Raw genomic sequence first — 15735 nt, 5'->3', positions numbered from 1 at the left:
AGAAATCCTTTGTTGCAAAGCATACTTAGGTAGGCTCAGAGGCACCAATGAACTACTGGGAGATAGCTGCTAATATATGAATCTTGCTGTTGACTCACACAATATTTTCCAATCGCTCCCTCAACAAAAGATACTGTGAGAATTAAGCAAATTTGATAATAGAAGTAAATTGGAAAGTTGTTTAAAATGGTATGTTGTATCTGAATAATGAAATAAAAAAGAAAATTTATGCTTACCTGATAAATTAATTTTTTTTACGATATGACGAGTCCATGGATTTCATCCTTACTTGTGGGGTTAAACCTCCTGCCAGCAGGAAGTGGCAAAGAGCACCACAGCAGAGCTGTATATATAGCTCCTCCCTTCCCCTCTTCCCCCAGTCATTCGACCAAAGTTAGGAAGAGAAAGGAAAAGCCAAAGGTGCAGAGGTGACTGAAGTTTAAGAAAATAATTACATACCTGTCATAGAAATGACAGGGTGGGCCGTGGACTCGTCATATCGTAAAAGAAATAAATTTATCAGGTAAGCATAAATTTCCTTTTCTTTTACAAGATATGACGAGTCAACGGATTTCATCCTTACTTGTGGGATACAATACCAAAGCTACAGGACACGGATGAAAGGGAGGGACAAGACAGGAACCTAAATGGAAGGCACCACTGCTTGAAGAACTTTTCTCAAAAAATAGCCTTAGAAGAAGCAAAAGTATCAAATTTGGAAAATTTGGAAAAAGTGTGAAGAGACGACCAAGTTGCAGCCTAGCAAATCTGTTCAACGGACGCATCGTTTTTAAATGCCCATGAGGAAGCCACAGCCCTAGTAGAATGAGCCGTAATTCTTTCAGGAGGCTGCTGTCCAGCAGTCTCATATGCCAGACGAATGATACTCTTCAGCCAAAAAGAAAGAGAGGTACTCATAGCTTTCTGGCCCCTACGCTTTCCAGAAAACACAATGAATAATGAAGATGATTGACGGAATTCCTTAGTCGCCTGTAAGTAAAACTTCAGGGCATGGACCACGTCCAAGTTATGCAACAGACGCTCCTTTTTAGAAGAAGGATTAGGACATAATGAAGGAACAACAATTTCCTGATTAATATTCTTATTTGAAACAACCTTAGGAAGGAACCTAGGTTTGGTACGTAAAACCACCTTATCAGAATGGAAGATAAGATAAGGTGAGTCACATTGTAACGCTGAAAGCTCAGAAACTCTTCGAGCAGAAGAAATAGCAACCAAAAATAAAACTTTCCAAGATAACAACTTAATATCTATGGAATGCATGGGTTCAAACGGAACCCCTTGAAGAACATTAAGAACTAAATTCAAACTCCAGGGTGGAGCAATCAGTCTAAACACAGGCCTGATTCTGGTCAGAGCCTGACAAAAAGACTGAACATCTGGAACATCTGCCAAACGTTTATGTAATAAAATTGACAAAGCAGATATTTGTCCGATAGCCCTTTCTCCAATCCTTCTTGGAGAAAATACAGACTCCTGGAAATCCTAACTCTACTCCACGAGTAGCCCTTGGATTCACACCAATAAAGATATTTACGCCATATCTTATGGTAGATTTTTCTAGTGACAGGTTTACGTGCCTGAATCAAAGTATCAATGACCGAATCAGAGAACCCCCGCTTAGATAAAATCAAGCGTTCAATCTCCAAGCAGAGAAACTAGATTCGGATGATGGAAGGGTCCCTGCATGAAAAGGTCCTGCCTCAATTGAAGCTTCCACGGCGGCAGAGAGGACATGTCCACTAGATCAGCATACCAAGTCCTGCGAGGTCACGCAGGCATGATTAGAATTACTAAAGCCCTCTCCTGTTTGATCCGAGCAATCACCCGGGGAAGGAGAGCAAATGGCAGAAACACATAAGCTAGGTTGAATGACCAAGGCACTGCCAAGGCATCTATCAGTTCGGCCTGAGGAACCCTTGACCTGGATCCGTATCTCGGGAGCTTGGCATTCTGACGAGATGCCATCATATCCAATTCTGGTCTGCCCCATTTGAGAATCAGGGTGGCAAAGATCTCCGGGTGGAGTTCCCACTCCCCCGGATGAAACGTCTGTCTGTTTAAAAAGTCCGCTTCCCAGTTGTCTACTCCTGGGATGTAGATTTCTGACAAATAACAAGAGTGAGCCTTCGCCCAACGAATTATCTTGGATACTTCTGTCATTGCTAAGGAACTCCATGTTCCTCCCTGATGATTGATGTAAGCCACAGTCGTGATGTTGTCCGACTAAAAGCGGATGTATTTGGCCGAAGCCAACTGAGGCCACGCCTGAAGCACATTGAATATTGCTCTCAATTCCAGGATATTGATTGGAAGAAGAGATTCCAGCTGAGTCCACACACCCTGAGTCTTCAGGGAATTCCAGACTGCACCCCAGCCCAGTAGGCTGGCGTCCGTTGTCACTATCACCCATGAGGGTCTTCGGAAGCACGTCCCTTGGGACAGATGATCCGGCGACAACCACCAAACAAGAGAGTCTCTTATCTCCTGATCCAGATCTATCTGAGGAGACAAATTTGCATAATCCCCATTCCACTGTCCGAGCATGCACAGTTGCAGTGGTCTGAAATGAAATTGAGCAAACGGAATGATGTCCATTGCCGCCACCATTAATCCAATCACCTCCATGCACTGAGCCACTGATGGCCGAGGATTGGACTGAAGGGCTCGGCATGTATTCAGAATCTTGGACTTTCTGACCTCCGTCAGAAAGATTTTCATGGATATAGAATCTATCAGAGTTCCCAAGAAGGGAACCCTTGTCTGTGGAATTAGTGAACTTTTTTCTAGATTCACCTTCCATCCGTGAGCTCTCAGAAAGGACAATACCATGTCTGTATGAGATTTTGTCAGATGATAAGTCGACGCCTGGATCAGAATATCATCCAGATAAGGTGCCACTGCAATGCCTTGCAGCCTGAGAACCGCCAGAAGGGACCCTAGAACCTTTGTGAAGATTCTGGGTACTGTGGCCAACCCAAAGGGAAGAGCAACGAACTGAAAATGTTTGTCCAGAAAGGCAAACCTTAGGTACTGATGATGATCCTTGTGGATAGGAATATGAAGGTATGCATACTTCAAGTCCACGGTAGTCATATATTGACCCTCCTGGATCATTGGTAAAATTGTTCGAATAGTCTCCATCTTGAAAGATGGGACTCTGAGAAACTTGTTTAGACTTTTGAGATCTAAAATGGGTCTGAACGTTCCCTCTTTTTTGGGAACCACATAAAGATTTGAGTAAAACCCCTGTCCCTGTTCCAGTCTCGGAACGGGACGAATTACTCCCATAGTAGAAAGGTCTTTTACACAACGTAAGAACGCCTCTCTTTTTATCTGGTCTACAGACAATCGTGAAAGAACAAATCTCCCCCTTGGGAGAAATTCTTTGAACTCCAGTTGATACCCGTGGGTCACGATTTCCAGTGCCCAGGGGTCCAGAACATCTCTTACCCAAGCCTGGGCAAAGAGAGAAAGTCTTCCCCCTACTAGATCTGGTCCCGGATCGGGGGCCACCCCTTCATGCTGTCTTGGTAGCAGCAGCGGGCTTCTTGGGTTGTTTACCCTTGTTCCAAGCCTGGTTGGGTCTCCAGGCGGACTTGGCCTGAGCAAAATTCCCTTCCTGTTTCGCGGAAGCAGAGGAAGAAGAGGGGACTCCTTTAAAGTTCCGAAAGGAACGTAAATTATTTTGTTTACCCCTCAATTTAGTAGTCTTATCCTGAGGTAGGAAATGACCCTTACCTCCAGTAATGTCAGAAATGATTTCCTTCAAGTCGGGCCCGAATAGAGTTTTACCCTTGAAAGGAATAGCCAAAAGCTTTGACTTAGATGACACATCAGCAGACCAAGATTTTAACCATAACGCTCTACGCACTAAAATGGCAAATCCGGCATTCTTAGCCGCTAACTTAGCAATTTGAAAGGCGGCATCTGTGATAAAAGAATTAGCCAGCTTGAGAGAATTAATTCTATCTAAAATATCCTCTAAAGGAGTCTCAGTCTTAAGAGACTCTTCTAAGGCCTCAAACCAAAAAGCTGCCGCAGTGGTAACTGGTACAATGCAGGCTGTCGGTTGTAAAAGGAAACCCTGATGAATAAATAACTTTTTTAGAAGACCCTCCAATTTCTTATCCATTGGGTCTTTGAAAGCACAGCTGTCCTCAATAGGAATAGTTGTACGCTTAGCCAGGGTAGATATGGCTCCCTCCACCTTAGGGACCGTCTGCCAAGAGTCCCGAACAGTGTCATATATAGGGTACATTTTCTTAAAATTAGGAGAAGGTGAGAACGGTATACCCGGTCTACCCGGTCTATCCCATTCCCTCTTAATAATCTCCGAAATTCTCTTAGGAACCGGAAAAACATCAGTGTAAGCAGGTACCTCTAAGTACTTGTCCATTTTACACAATTTCTCTGGTGGTACCACAATAGAGTCACAGTCATCCAGAGTCGCTAAAACCTCCCGAAGTAACAGGCGGAGGTGTTCAAGCTTAAATCTAAAGGACATGGCGTCCGAGTCCGTCTGAGGTAACACACTTCCGGAATCGGAAAGTTCCCCCTCAGACAGAAGTTCCCTGACCCCCAAATTAGATCCCTGTGAGGGTACATCGGAAATAGCCAACAAAGCATTAGAGGACTCAGTATTCACATTGACTTCTGTCCTACTGCATTTGCCCTGTAACACTGGCAACTTAGATAAAACCTCTGTGAGGGTAGTTGACATAACTGCAGCCATATCCTGCAGGGTAAATGAATTAGACACGGTTGAAGAACCCGGCGTCGCTTGTGTGGGCGTTAAAGGTTGTGATGCTTGGGGAGAATTTGGCGGCATACCCTGATTCTCCTCAGAATGAGAATCATCCTTAGATATACTTTCCTTAAATAAAATCTGCTCTTTACATTTTAGGGCCCTTTCAGTACATGAGGGACAAAAAGTAATAGGGGGTTCCACAGAGGCATCTAAACACATAAAACAAGTAGATTCCTCAATGTCAGACATGTTAAACAGACTAGAAACAGCAGTAATAGTCGTTCTCAACTTGATATATTGAACTTTTGGAGTAAAAAAATACAATAAAGAAATTAATCAAAAAACGTGTACTGCGCCTTTAAATAATAAAAGCGCAACAATTTTTCTGTTGTTAGCCAAAAGACGATATCAGCAATACAAATTGCCCTTATGTGTCCCAATTAGTTTAAATATATTGCACCACTTGTTAGGATATGTAAAATATCAAGAAATCTGTTTTTTCAAATATAACAAAGTATTATAAAAATTTGACCCCTGCAGCTCGCCACAGCTCTGCTGTGGCGCCTACCTGCCCCGGTCACACTGACTCAACTTTCTGAGCCTCTCTGTCTGCAACGATCACCCACAGAGCTAGGCCCCACTAGAGCCTCAGGATCTTACTACCAATCCGGTACACACACTGCGCATCTGAGCGCGCGAAAATAGGCCCCGCCCACTGTGGGCGTAACTCCTATCCTACCGAGACCCGCATGGGTAGTTGAAAGCACAAACATGTCGGTCGTTATCAAGCCATGCATGCAACAAATACATCCTGCGCAATAAGCGCTTTATATTGTAAGGTGTCAACAGCAATAAAAACCAGCCGCATCTCCCAACGTCAGCCCACAAAATATTTTTAAAGTGATATACTCCACTTAATAAAATAATAAAATTTAACAGGGAATCCAGGTACACCATTTTCTAAAGCGCATACTGCTTACCCCTCCCCAGTTAGGGATATTGTCAGTCTGTTCTGATATATCAAGTTTCCCCAGAAAACAAAAGAATGAACATACCTCAATGCTGCTTGTATCGTAACACCGGTCTCCACACTGAAGATTTCTTTTTACATTACCTTCAGCTGCTCTGTGGGAACCAGAATGGATCTTAGATAATATCTGCTAAGATCATCAACATCAGGGCAGAAATAAAGAAATGCCTCCACTCCTCTTGGGATGGTATACACAGACGATTTCTCCCTGAGAAAAATAGTACTCACTGGCACCATTTTAAAAATAAAAAAGCTTCTTGATTGAAGAATCTAAACTAACACCTCACTTTACCTCTTCCTACATTAACACAGGCAAAGAGAATGACTGGGGGAGGAGGGGAAGGGAGGAGCTATATATACAGCTCTGCTGTGGTGCTCTTTGCCACTTCCTGCTGGCAGGAGGTTTAATCCCACAAGTAAGGATGAAATCCGTGGACTCGTCATATCTTGTAAAAGAAATTTGGGTTTTTATGTCCCTTTAATGTTTTGGTTTTTTTTTAGCTGTGCTCCTACATAATTGACCACAAATTACTAAGGATAACCTTTCCAACCTCCCCAGTTCCTACAGTATGTTATTTCCTATGTATTTCACTAAAGCTCTTTCATTTCTGCATTCTCTAGTGCACATCCATATTAGATTAATATGAGAGCCGGCAAGAGAAGAGAGGATGCTTAACTCTTAGTGACCCTAAGGGGCTGAAGCACAACTAGTTGTAAGCAACAAACAGTAGTATAACTGACATTCCATTCATGGGTTGAAACATTACATCAAAATAATATCTAATATGATATTTATAAAGCTCCTACTGCACTATTAACAAGACTGCAACAAACTATTTTGTATTCCATACTTTAAGTGATATAGTTAAAATGACTATCTATGATGTCATCAGTGTTTTTTTCATGTCATATATCATCTGATCTGTGATTTAACTGACTGTATAAGTTACTATTGGTGCTGAGCAGAATAAAAAAAAAGTGCAGCTCTTGTTGTGGTACATATATGGTAAAAGCATAGCCTGTTATATCAAATAAAAATATATATAGCGCTGCGGAATCTGTTGGCACTCTACAAATAACCGATAATAATAATTATAATAAAAATCAAGTTCAATCTTTATGATCATTTTACAACTTTTTCATGGAATTATGAAGCCCTGTACTTAATATGCCCCTCACAAATCTGGACTGCTATTCTACAAATGTACTAAATATTTCTAAATCACTTAAATGAAGGCCAGATGTTAAACTAATGGTACAAGGGCTAGGCAGGTGCTCACATACAGATAGGCTGACTAGGGCTAGGCAGGGGCTCACTTACAGATAGGCTGACTAGGGCCTCAGCCTAGGGCTAGGCAGGGGCTCACTTACTGATAGGCTGACTAGGGCTAGGCAGGGGCTCACTTACAGATAGGCTGACTAGGGCTAGGCAGGGGCTCACTTACAGATAGGCTGACTATGGCTATGCAGGGTCTCACTTACAGATAGGCTGCCTATGGCTAGGCAGGGTCTCACTTACAGATAGGCTGACTAGGGTTAGACAGGGGCCTACATACAGAGGCTGACTAGGGCTAGGCAGGGTCTCACTTACAGATAGACTGCCTAGGGCTAGGCAGGGGCCCAATTACTGATAGGCTGACTAGGGCTAGGCAGGGGCTCACTTACAGATAGGCTGACTAGGGCTAGGCAGGGGCTCACTTACAGATAGGCTGACTATGGCTATGCAGGGGCTAACTTACAGATAGGCTGCCTATGGCTAGGCAGGATCTCACTTACAGATAGGCTGACTAGGGTTATGCAGGGGCTCACTTAGAGATAAGCTGACTAGGGCTAGGCAGGGGCTCACTTACAGATAGGCTGCCTAGGGTTAGGTAGGGGCTCACTAACAGATAGGCTGTATAGGGCTAGGCAGGGGCTCACTTACAAATAGGCTGACTTGGGCTAGGCAGGGGCTCACTTATAGATAGGCTGACTAGGGCTAGGCAGGGGCTCACTTACATATAGGCTGACTAGGGCTAGGCAGGGGCTCACTTACAGATAGGCTGACTATGGCTATGCAGGGGCTCACTTACAGATAGGCTGACTATGGCTATGCAGGGGCTCACTTACAGATAGGCTGCCTATGGCTAGGCAGGGTTTCACTTACAGATAGGCTGACTAGGGTTATGCAGAGGCTCACTTAGAGATAAGCTGACTAGGGCTAGGCAGGGGCTCACTTACTGATAGGCTGACTAGGGCTAGGCAGGGGCTCACTTACAGATAGGCTGACTAGGGCTAGGCAGGGGCTCACTTACAGATAGGCTGACTATGGCTATGCAGGGTCTCACTTACAGATAGGCTGCCTATGGCTAGGCAGGGTCTCACTTACAGATAGGCTGACTAGGGTTAGACAGGGGCCTACATACAGAGGCTGACTAGGGCTAGGCAGGGTCTCACTTACAGATAGACTGCCTAGGGCTAGGCAGGGGCTCACTTACAGATAGGCTGACTAGGGCTAGGCAGGGGCTCACTTACAGATAGGTTGACTATGGCTATGCAGGGGCTAACTTACAGATAGGCTGCCTATGGCTAGGCAGGATCTCACTTACAGATAGGCTGACTAGGGTTATGCAGGGGCTCACTTAGAGATAAGCTGACTAGGGCTAGGCAGGGGCTCACTTACAGATAGGCTGCCTAGGGTTAGGTAGGGGCTCACTAACAGATAGGCTGTCTAGGGCTAGGCAGGGGCTCACTTACAAATAGGCTGACTTGGGCTAGGCAGGGGCTCACTTATAGATAGGCTGACTAGGGCTAGGCAGGGGCTCACTTACATATAGGCTGACTAGGGCTAGGCAGGGGCTCACTTACAGATAGGCTGACTATGGCTATGCAGGGGCTCACTTACAGATAGGCTGACTATGGCTATGCAGGGGCTCACTTACAGATAGGCTGCCTATGGCTAGGCAGGGTTTCACTTACAGATAGGCTGACTAGGGTTATGCAGAGGCTCACTTAGAGATAAGCTGACTAGGGCTAGGCAGGGGCTCACTTACAGATAGGCTGCCTAGGGTTAGGCAGGGGCTCACTAACAGATAGGCTGTCTAGGGCTAGGCAGGGGCTCACTTACAGATAGGCTGACTAGGGCTAGGCAGGGGCTCACTTATAGATAGGCTGACTAGGGCTAGGCAGGGGCTCATTTGCAGATAGGCTGCCTAGGGTTAGGCAGGGGCTCACTAACAGATAGGCTGCCTAGGGCTAGGCAGGGGCTCACTTACAGATAGGCTGCCTAGAGTTAGGCAGGAGCAGATAGGCTGCCGGTACACTTGACCAGTATGAAACTTTTTGGTGAGATTCACAGTCCTGTTACCTACTCAGTGGTGCTGTTTTAAACAAGCATGTTTTTCTTTCTTGCAGGAGTGTATTTTGTTAACCAATATGTTGCTGAAAAAAAATAATAATATATATATTGTTTTTATTTTGTGTGGTGTTTAAATGGACAAAAAAAACAACAAATAAACTGGGAGTATATAAACTCGCTGTTAAAAATAAAGGCTGCTTAAACCTTTGCTTTAACTGAAAGATTGACCCAGAAGCGCCCACATATGTTGATCTCAGAGCATTCTAGGCTTTTGTCATAGCCTCAGAATATTCTGCTTTACAATGTCCCGTTGAGTTGTGATCTTTTATTAACATAAATGCTTTTTTAGTTTAATGTCCCTTTTTGTCTTTGAAAGATGTAGAGTACCTGGGGTGGAAAATGACTACAAATGTACAGAATATTCTCACCTAGCAGTCTACGTTATTATTAATATTGCATATGGGAAACTTAAGCAATGTGTTAAGGAAGTTGTTTAGTCATCATTGATGGATTATGAAGCTATTGAATGCAACGTGACTATTAGATTAGAACAAATTGTTCTGTGATTCAGTTGTGCGGCTGAGGGCATGCTGTAAGCATCTGTAATAAGGATATTCTGGCTGAGCTGACACATGCACTGTACATCACAATACACCTTGGAGAAAATTACACGATTCATGATTTCATACCAATATAAACCTGAATGAGACAGCGTGCATAAGCTTCCTCCTCAGACAGCGTGTATAAGCTTCCCCCTGAGACAGTGTGCATAAGCTTCCCCCTGAGACAGTGTGCATAAGCTTCCCCCTCAGACAGCGTGCATAAGCTTCCTCCTGAGACAGCGTGCATAAGTTCCCCCTGAGACAGCGTGCATAAGCTTCCCCCTGAGACAGCATGCATAAGCTTCCTCCTGAGACAGCATGCATAAGCTTCCCCCTGAGACAGTGTGCATAAGCTTCCCCCTGAGACAGCCTGCATAAGCTTCCTCCTGAGACAGCGTGCATAAGTTCCCCCTGAGACAGCGTGCATAAGCTTCCTCCTGAGACAGCGTGCATAAGTTCCCCCTGAGACAGCGTGCATAAGCTTCCCCCTGAGACAGCATGCATAAGCTTCCTCCTGAGACAGCATGCATAAGCTTCCTCCTGAGACAACCTGCATAAGCTCCTTCCTGAGACAGCATGCATAATCTTCCTACTGAGGCAGCGTGCATAAGCTTCCCCCTGAGACAGTGTGCATAAGCTTCCTCCTGAGATAGCGTGCATAAGCTTCCCTCTGAGACAGCGTGCATAAACTTCCCAGAGACAGCGTGCATAAGCATCCTCCTGAAACAGCGTGCATAAGCTTCCCCCTGACACAGCGTGCATAAGCTTCCCCCTGACACAGCATGCATAAACTTTCATCTGAGACAGCGTGCATAAGCTTTCATCTGAGACCGCATGCATAAGCTTCCCCCTGAGACAGCGTGCATAAGCTTCCCCCTGAGACAATTAAAACAAGTTCCTGAAATGTAAAGATGTGCTGCACAGAAAGTTACATACACTGGTTATATCATAGTGAATAACTTGTTCTATTAGGTGGCTTAACTATTTGATTACTAAATATACTGCTGTCCAGGGCCGCCACATGTGCAATTTTTGACCAAGTGACTAAAACGTATATGCACTTTATTCTTAAGTGTAGTCAAACTTGGAAATGTTGTAAAGTAGGTAGTAACACAGAAACACACAGACACACTCATAAGGATTCACATATAGACACTCAAGCAGACAAGCAAAGAAACACACAAACACACTCAGACACAGACACCCAAACAGACACTCAGCACTTGTTTACATTGACCTGACAAGTAAGGTAGACTACAGTTTTGTCAAAAAAGGAGATTTACAAAACAAAATATGGAGTTCTGATTATCTTTTTGTCAAGGAAGATGCCAACTATATGATGACAACAGCATGCAGTGGCTGAAAGGAAGGGCCCTGAACTGCCTAAACAATAATTTAAAGGTTAAATGGTGGATTGGTGACTTCCAGAAATGTACACACAAACTCAAACTTGCACATACACCCAAGGAAACACCGACAGAGACAGCCTCAGAAAACACACAAAGATATACACCCCCCCCCCAGAAAACACACAAAAACATACACACACAGAGAGACAACCACATAAAACACAGAAAGACATACATACACACCCTCACTGAGACATCCACAGAAAACACACAAAGACATACACACACACCCCACAGAAAACAAACAAAAACATACACACACAGAGAGACAACCACATAAAACCCAGGAAGACATACATACACACCCTCACTGAGACATCCACAGAAAACACACAAAGACATACACCCCCCCCACACAGAAAACAAACAAAAACATACACACACAGAGAGACAACCACATAAAACACAGGAAGACATACATACACACCCTCACTGAGACATCCACAGAAAACACACAAAGACATACACACACTCTCACAGAGACACCCACAGAAAATGCACAGACATACACACACCCTCACAGAGACACCCACAGAAAACACACACCCTCACAGAGACATCCATCCTGGCCCATTGGGCCCCTGACAGGAGTCACCCCCTGATGGCGGCCCTGCTGCTGTTAAAATGAACCTTTTTTGCTATAGACTGATCTATTCATTGTAGGTTATATTTTCTTTTTAATGGACAGTATACATCAATTTTCATATAACTGCGAGTTATAGACATGCACAGATACTGATCTAAAAATCCAGTATAAAATATTTTAAAAAATGACTTAGAAGCTCCCAGTTTAGCACTGTTGATGGGGTTAGGCTGGGACAACCAGTGAAATGGGCTTGGAAAACAAAAAGAGCAGACACTCCCCCTCCCCTGTATATGAAAAGACAGGTAATATAAACAGGAGCCAGCAGTAGTCTGTAAACACACGTATACATCTAACACTGTGGGACTTAGTTAGGAGTCTGAAAATAAGCAAAACTATACATTGTTACAAAAACACACCCAGATGAGCTATATAAATGGATCATCTACAAAACATTTATGCAAAGAAAAATCTAGTGTACAATGTCCCTTTAATTTTAAGATGAATGAAATTTTTCAAAATGAAAACTTATATATCATATTCCTATCCACAAATAGGGTTTAGAGAGCCATTTGTGTATTAACCAATGCACAATCTGTTCCTAGGAATAAGCTGTGCACCAAAAGAGGCTTCCTGATTTAAAAAGCTTATTTTCCATGCAAAAATATTTGCACCCATCATTATGCATAATAAAAACTAAGGGTCTGTCTGATGTTTCCATAGTGTATGTTGCATGTAAAGCATAACATATCTGGGATGTAGCAGCATTTTAATGGGACTGTCCAGGTAACACTGACATAGATTTCACTGGATTTCTATGGTAAATAGAAGCATGTTTGCATATCTTTCATATGCAGAGTGAAATCCCTCACTGAAAACTGTGATAGCTGTATTGAGGTGCATTTGAATTTTGGAATGTTGCTTTATGGAAGTCTCAAGGGTACAAAAACATTTTTTATGAATTAGTTTAAGATTCTGTAAAACATAAATCATTTGTTTGGTTAAATGGGCATAATTATTACACTACTGCTTGTACCCGTAAAGGGGTTAAAGGGATATGAAACTCCCAAATATTATTTTGTGATTCAGACAGAGCATACAATTTTGAAAAAGCTTCAAATTTTCTTCTTTTATCAACTTTGCTTTGTTCCCATTGTATTCTTTGTTGAAGAGATACCTAGGTAGGGGCATGACAGAACATAGTGTTGCCATCTAGTGCTCTTGCAAATGGATAACATTCTTGCAAAACTGCTGCCATATAGGGCTCAAGACATGGGCACGCTCCTGAGCTTAAAGGGACAGTCTAGTCCAAAATAAACTTTAATGATTCAGATAGGGCATGCAATTTTAAACAACTTTTGAATTTACTTTTATCACCAATTTTGTTTTGTTTTCTTGGTATTCTTAGTTGAAAGCTAAACCTAGGAGGTTCATATGCTAATTTGTTAGACATTGAAGACGGGCTCTTATCTGAATGCATTTTGACAGTTTCTCACCACTAGAGGGTGTTAGTTCCTGTGTTTCCTATAGATAACACTGTACTCATGCACGAGAACTTACCTAGGAGTTAGCACTGATTGGCTAAAATGTAAGTCTGTCAAAAGAACTGAAATAAGGGGGCAGTTTGTAGAGGCATAGATACAAGGTAATCACAGAGGTAAAACATGTATTATTATAACTGTGTTGGTTATGCAAACTTGGGGAATGGGTAATAAAGGGATTTTCTATCTTTTAAAACAATAAATATTGTGGTGTAGACTGTCCCTTTAAGTCCCTGCTTTTCAACAAAAGATGCCAAGTGAATGAAGAACATTTGATAATAGAAGTAAATTAGAAAGTTGTTTAAAATTCATGTTATAATTAATATTAACTCTGGTCAAGCAATCAGGGGAGGCATATGCTTGTAGCCTCAAATCATCATCCTTGTTCAGCTCAGTATCTGCAGTTAAACATATTGGTCTGTGCAAGTGACAGTGGGATATAAAACATTATTCATTGCCATAGATCATTTTCTTATTGCTCTTATAAACCTTTAAGATCATCTACACTAAATTCAGATGAAACATTCCTATTCCTGGACACTGATAACTGCGTTACTATTATATAAAATTGTACCACAAAAAAAATATTTAAGTAAAATGTACTTCTGGACACATAAATATTTATTCACATAAATAGTGTTTTATTAACAAAAAGGCACACAATTTTACAATGAAAAACATATTTACATTATGCACATAATTTAGCAACAAGTGCACACTTGGTCATTTTCCATCTCACAGAATTTGTAGAGTTCTGTGTTCTTTTCAGAAATTTAAATAACAATTCCTAAGTAATAGTTAAGCAGCATTCACTTCTTTAAATGGAAACAGTGTTACTAACTTCTTCATACTGAATAATAAAATAAGGATAACTCTGGTCGTCATTAAATATTACAAAGATTTGGGGTTCAAAGAAATTGTCCACGCAAGAGTCATAGAGGTCGCTGGTCATGCTCCCTGGGTTTAACGGTGGAGGCCTCCTCATTGTGTGATTTCCAACCACATATCTTCCTGTTAATACTTTAGCCAGAAACATATAGTGAACTCCTTTTGGGGATCGTTTGGAAAAATTATGAGAGTAGCTTGATTTCCTGGCAAAGTAACTGCCTTGGCCGAACATGGTGGCGTGTTTTCCACACACACGTGGGTCAAAGTTGTGTTTGCAGATCCCATCTACAACATCTTGGGAGGTCCCGTGGAACAAGTGTCTTTCGTTCATGATCCTATCTAGTCCCGTCATTTTCCTTGCCATGAATTCTTTCTTCCTAAAAATAAAAATATATTAGATGACTCTGTCAAATTAGACCTAAAACTATAAAAGTGTTTGCTATTTTCTGAATCTACTATGTAATAACTATATAAAACAATTTTTAAAGGGACGTTTGCATGCTCCTCACTCTAATCATAAGTGCTGCCATTAAAGGGACATGAAACCCAAATTTTTTTCTTTCATGATTTAGAAAGAGCATGCAATTTTTAACAATATTCTAATTTACTTCAATTATCTAATTTGCTTCATTCTCTTTATATTCTTTACTGAAAAGCATATCTAGATAGGCTCAGTAGCTGCTGATTGGTGACTGCACATAGAAGCCTCGTGTGATTGGCTCACCCATGTGCATTGCTATTTCTTCAACAAAGGATATTTAAAAAATAAAGCAAATTAGATAATAGAAGTAAATTGGAATGTTGTTTAAAATTGTATTCTCTACCTCAATTATGAAAGAAACATTTTGGGTTCAGTGTCCCTTTAAAGTATCTGAAGGAGAGTTGTCACACATGTGCAAACAGGTCAGCACGGGAATGTAGTGAAAGACAGATTTCAGCATGACAGCAGCACCAATAGAGCGAAGAACCTAGCTACGTAGCTTATGAAATGTATTTTAGTGTTAGTCTCTCAGTAACACATTTTTAGGACAGGCTAGCTGTGACTACTATTGTAACAAGTTCAGATTGGCTCTTCAAAATAAGGCAAGGGGCAGGTGGGATTGAATATTGAAAAACAATTAAACACTTGCAGCAAACAAATTGTCTTTTTTTATTTTAATGTTTAACTTGGCTGATCTTCTATCACAAGACAATAGTGTTGTAATTACAGGTGTCCCTTAGTGTCCCTTAAAAGGAGGCGGTTGATTGGCATGTCACACACCTGAGTAAACCTATATTAGTATCACATACATACTTTGAATTGCACAAGCGAAGACAGGAACAGACTGACATTTGTTATGCTATGCTATAAGATCGAAATGTCATTCTGGGTGTGGACACTGCTTCAATTCCAGTATTTTCCAGTTTCTTTTATGAAATTCAAAACTCATATAATCTGTTGACGTTCTTTTCATTTTATTCAAAATTAGTAAAAGTCATATTAGCTTTACAGCATCTAATAGAGGACATTTTAAAATGATAATAACGTTAAAAAAAGGAAAGAAATGTCCTTGTCTTGAAAAAAAATGATATAT

General features: G+C 41.9%; 1 protein-coding gene across 3 annotated transcripts in view; it reads right to left on the bottom strand.

The window, feature by feature from the left end:
• Window positions 1-13893: 13893 nt before the first annotated feature.
• TIPARP (TCDD inducible poly(ADP-ribose) polymerase) overlaps window positions 13894-15735 on the bottom strand; it is a 57897-nt gene continuing 56055 nt past the window's right edge. For all 3 annotated transcript variants that reach the window (XM_053710082.1, XM_053710081.1, XM_053710080.1), the window contains exon 6: window positions 13894-14538. In XM_053710082.1, the coding sequence (XP_053566057.1) occupies window positions 14091-14538 (448 nt within the window). In that variant the 3' untranslated portion in view covers window positions 13894-14090. The remainder of the gene's footprint in view (window positions 14539-15735) is intronic.

The sequence above is a fragment of the Bombina bombina genome, chromosome 4 (genome assembly GCF_027579735.1).
Source record: "Bombina bombina isolate aBomBom1 chromosome 4, aBomBom1.pri, whole genome shotgun sequence".
In the NCBI taxonomy this organism is placed as follows: Eukaryota; Metazoa; Chordata; class Amphibia; order Anura; family Bombinatoridae; genus Bombina; species Bombina bombina.
The sequence above is the reverse complement of the archived record's forward strand: the minus strand, read 5'-3'. Positions and strand labels throughout refer to the sequence as shown.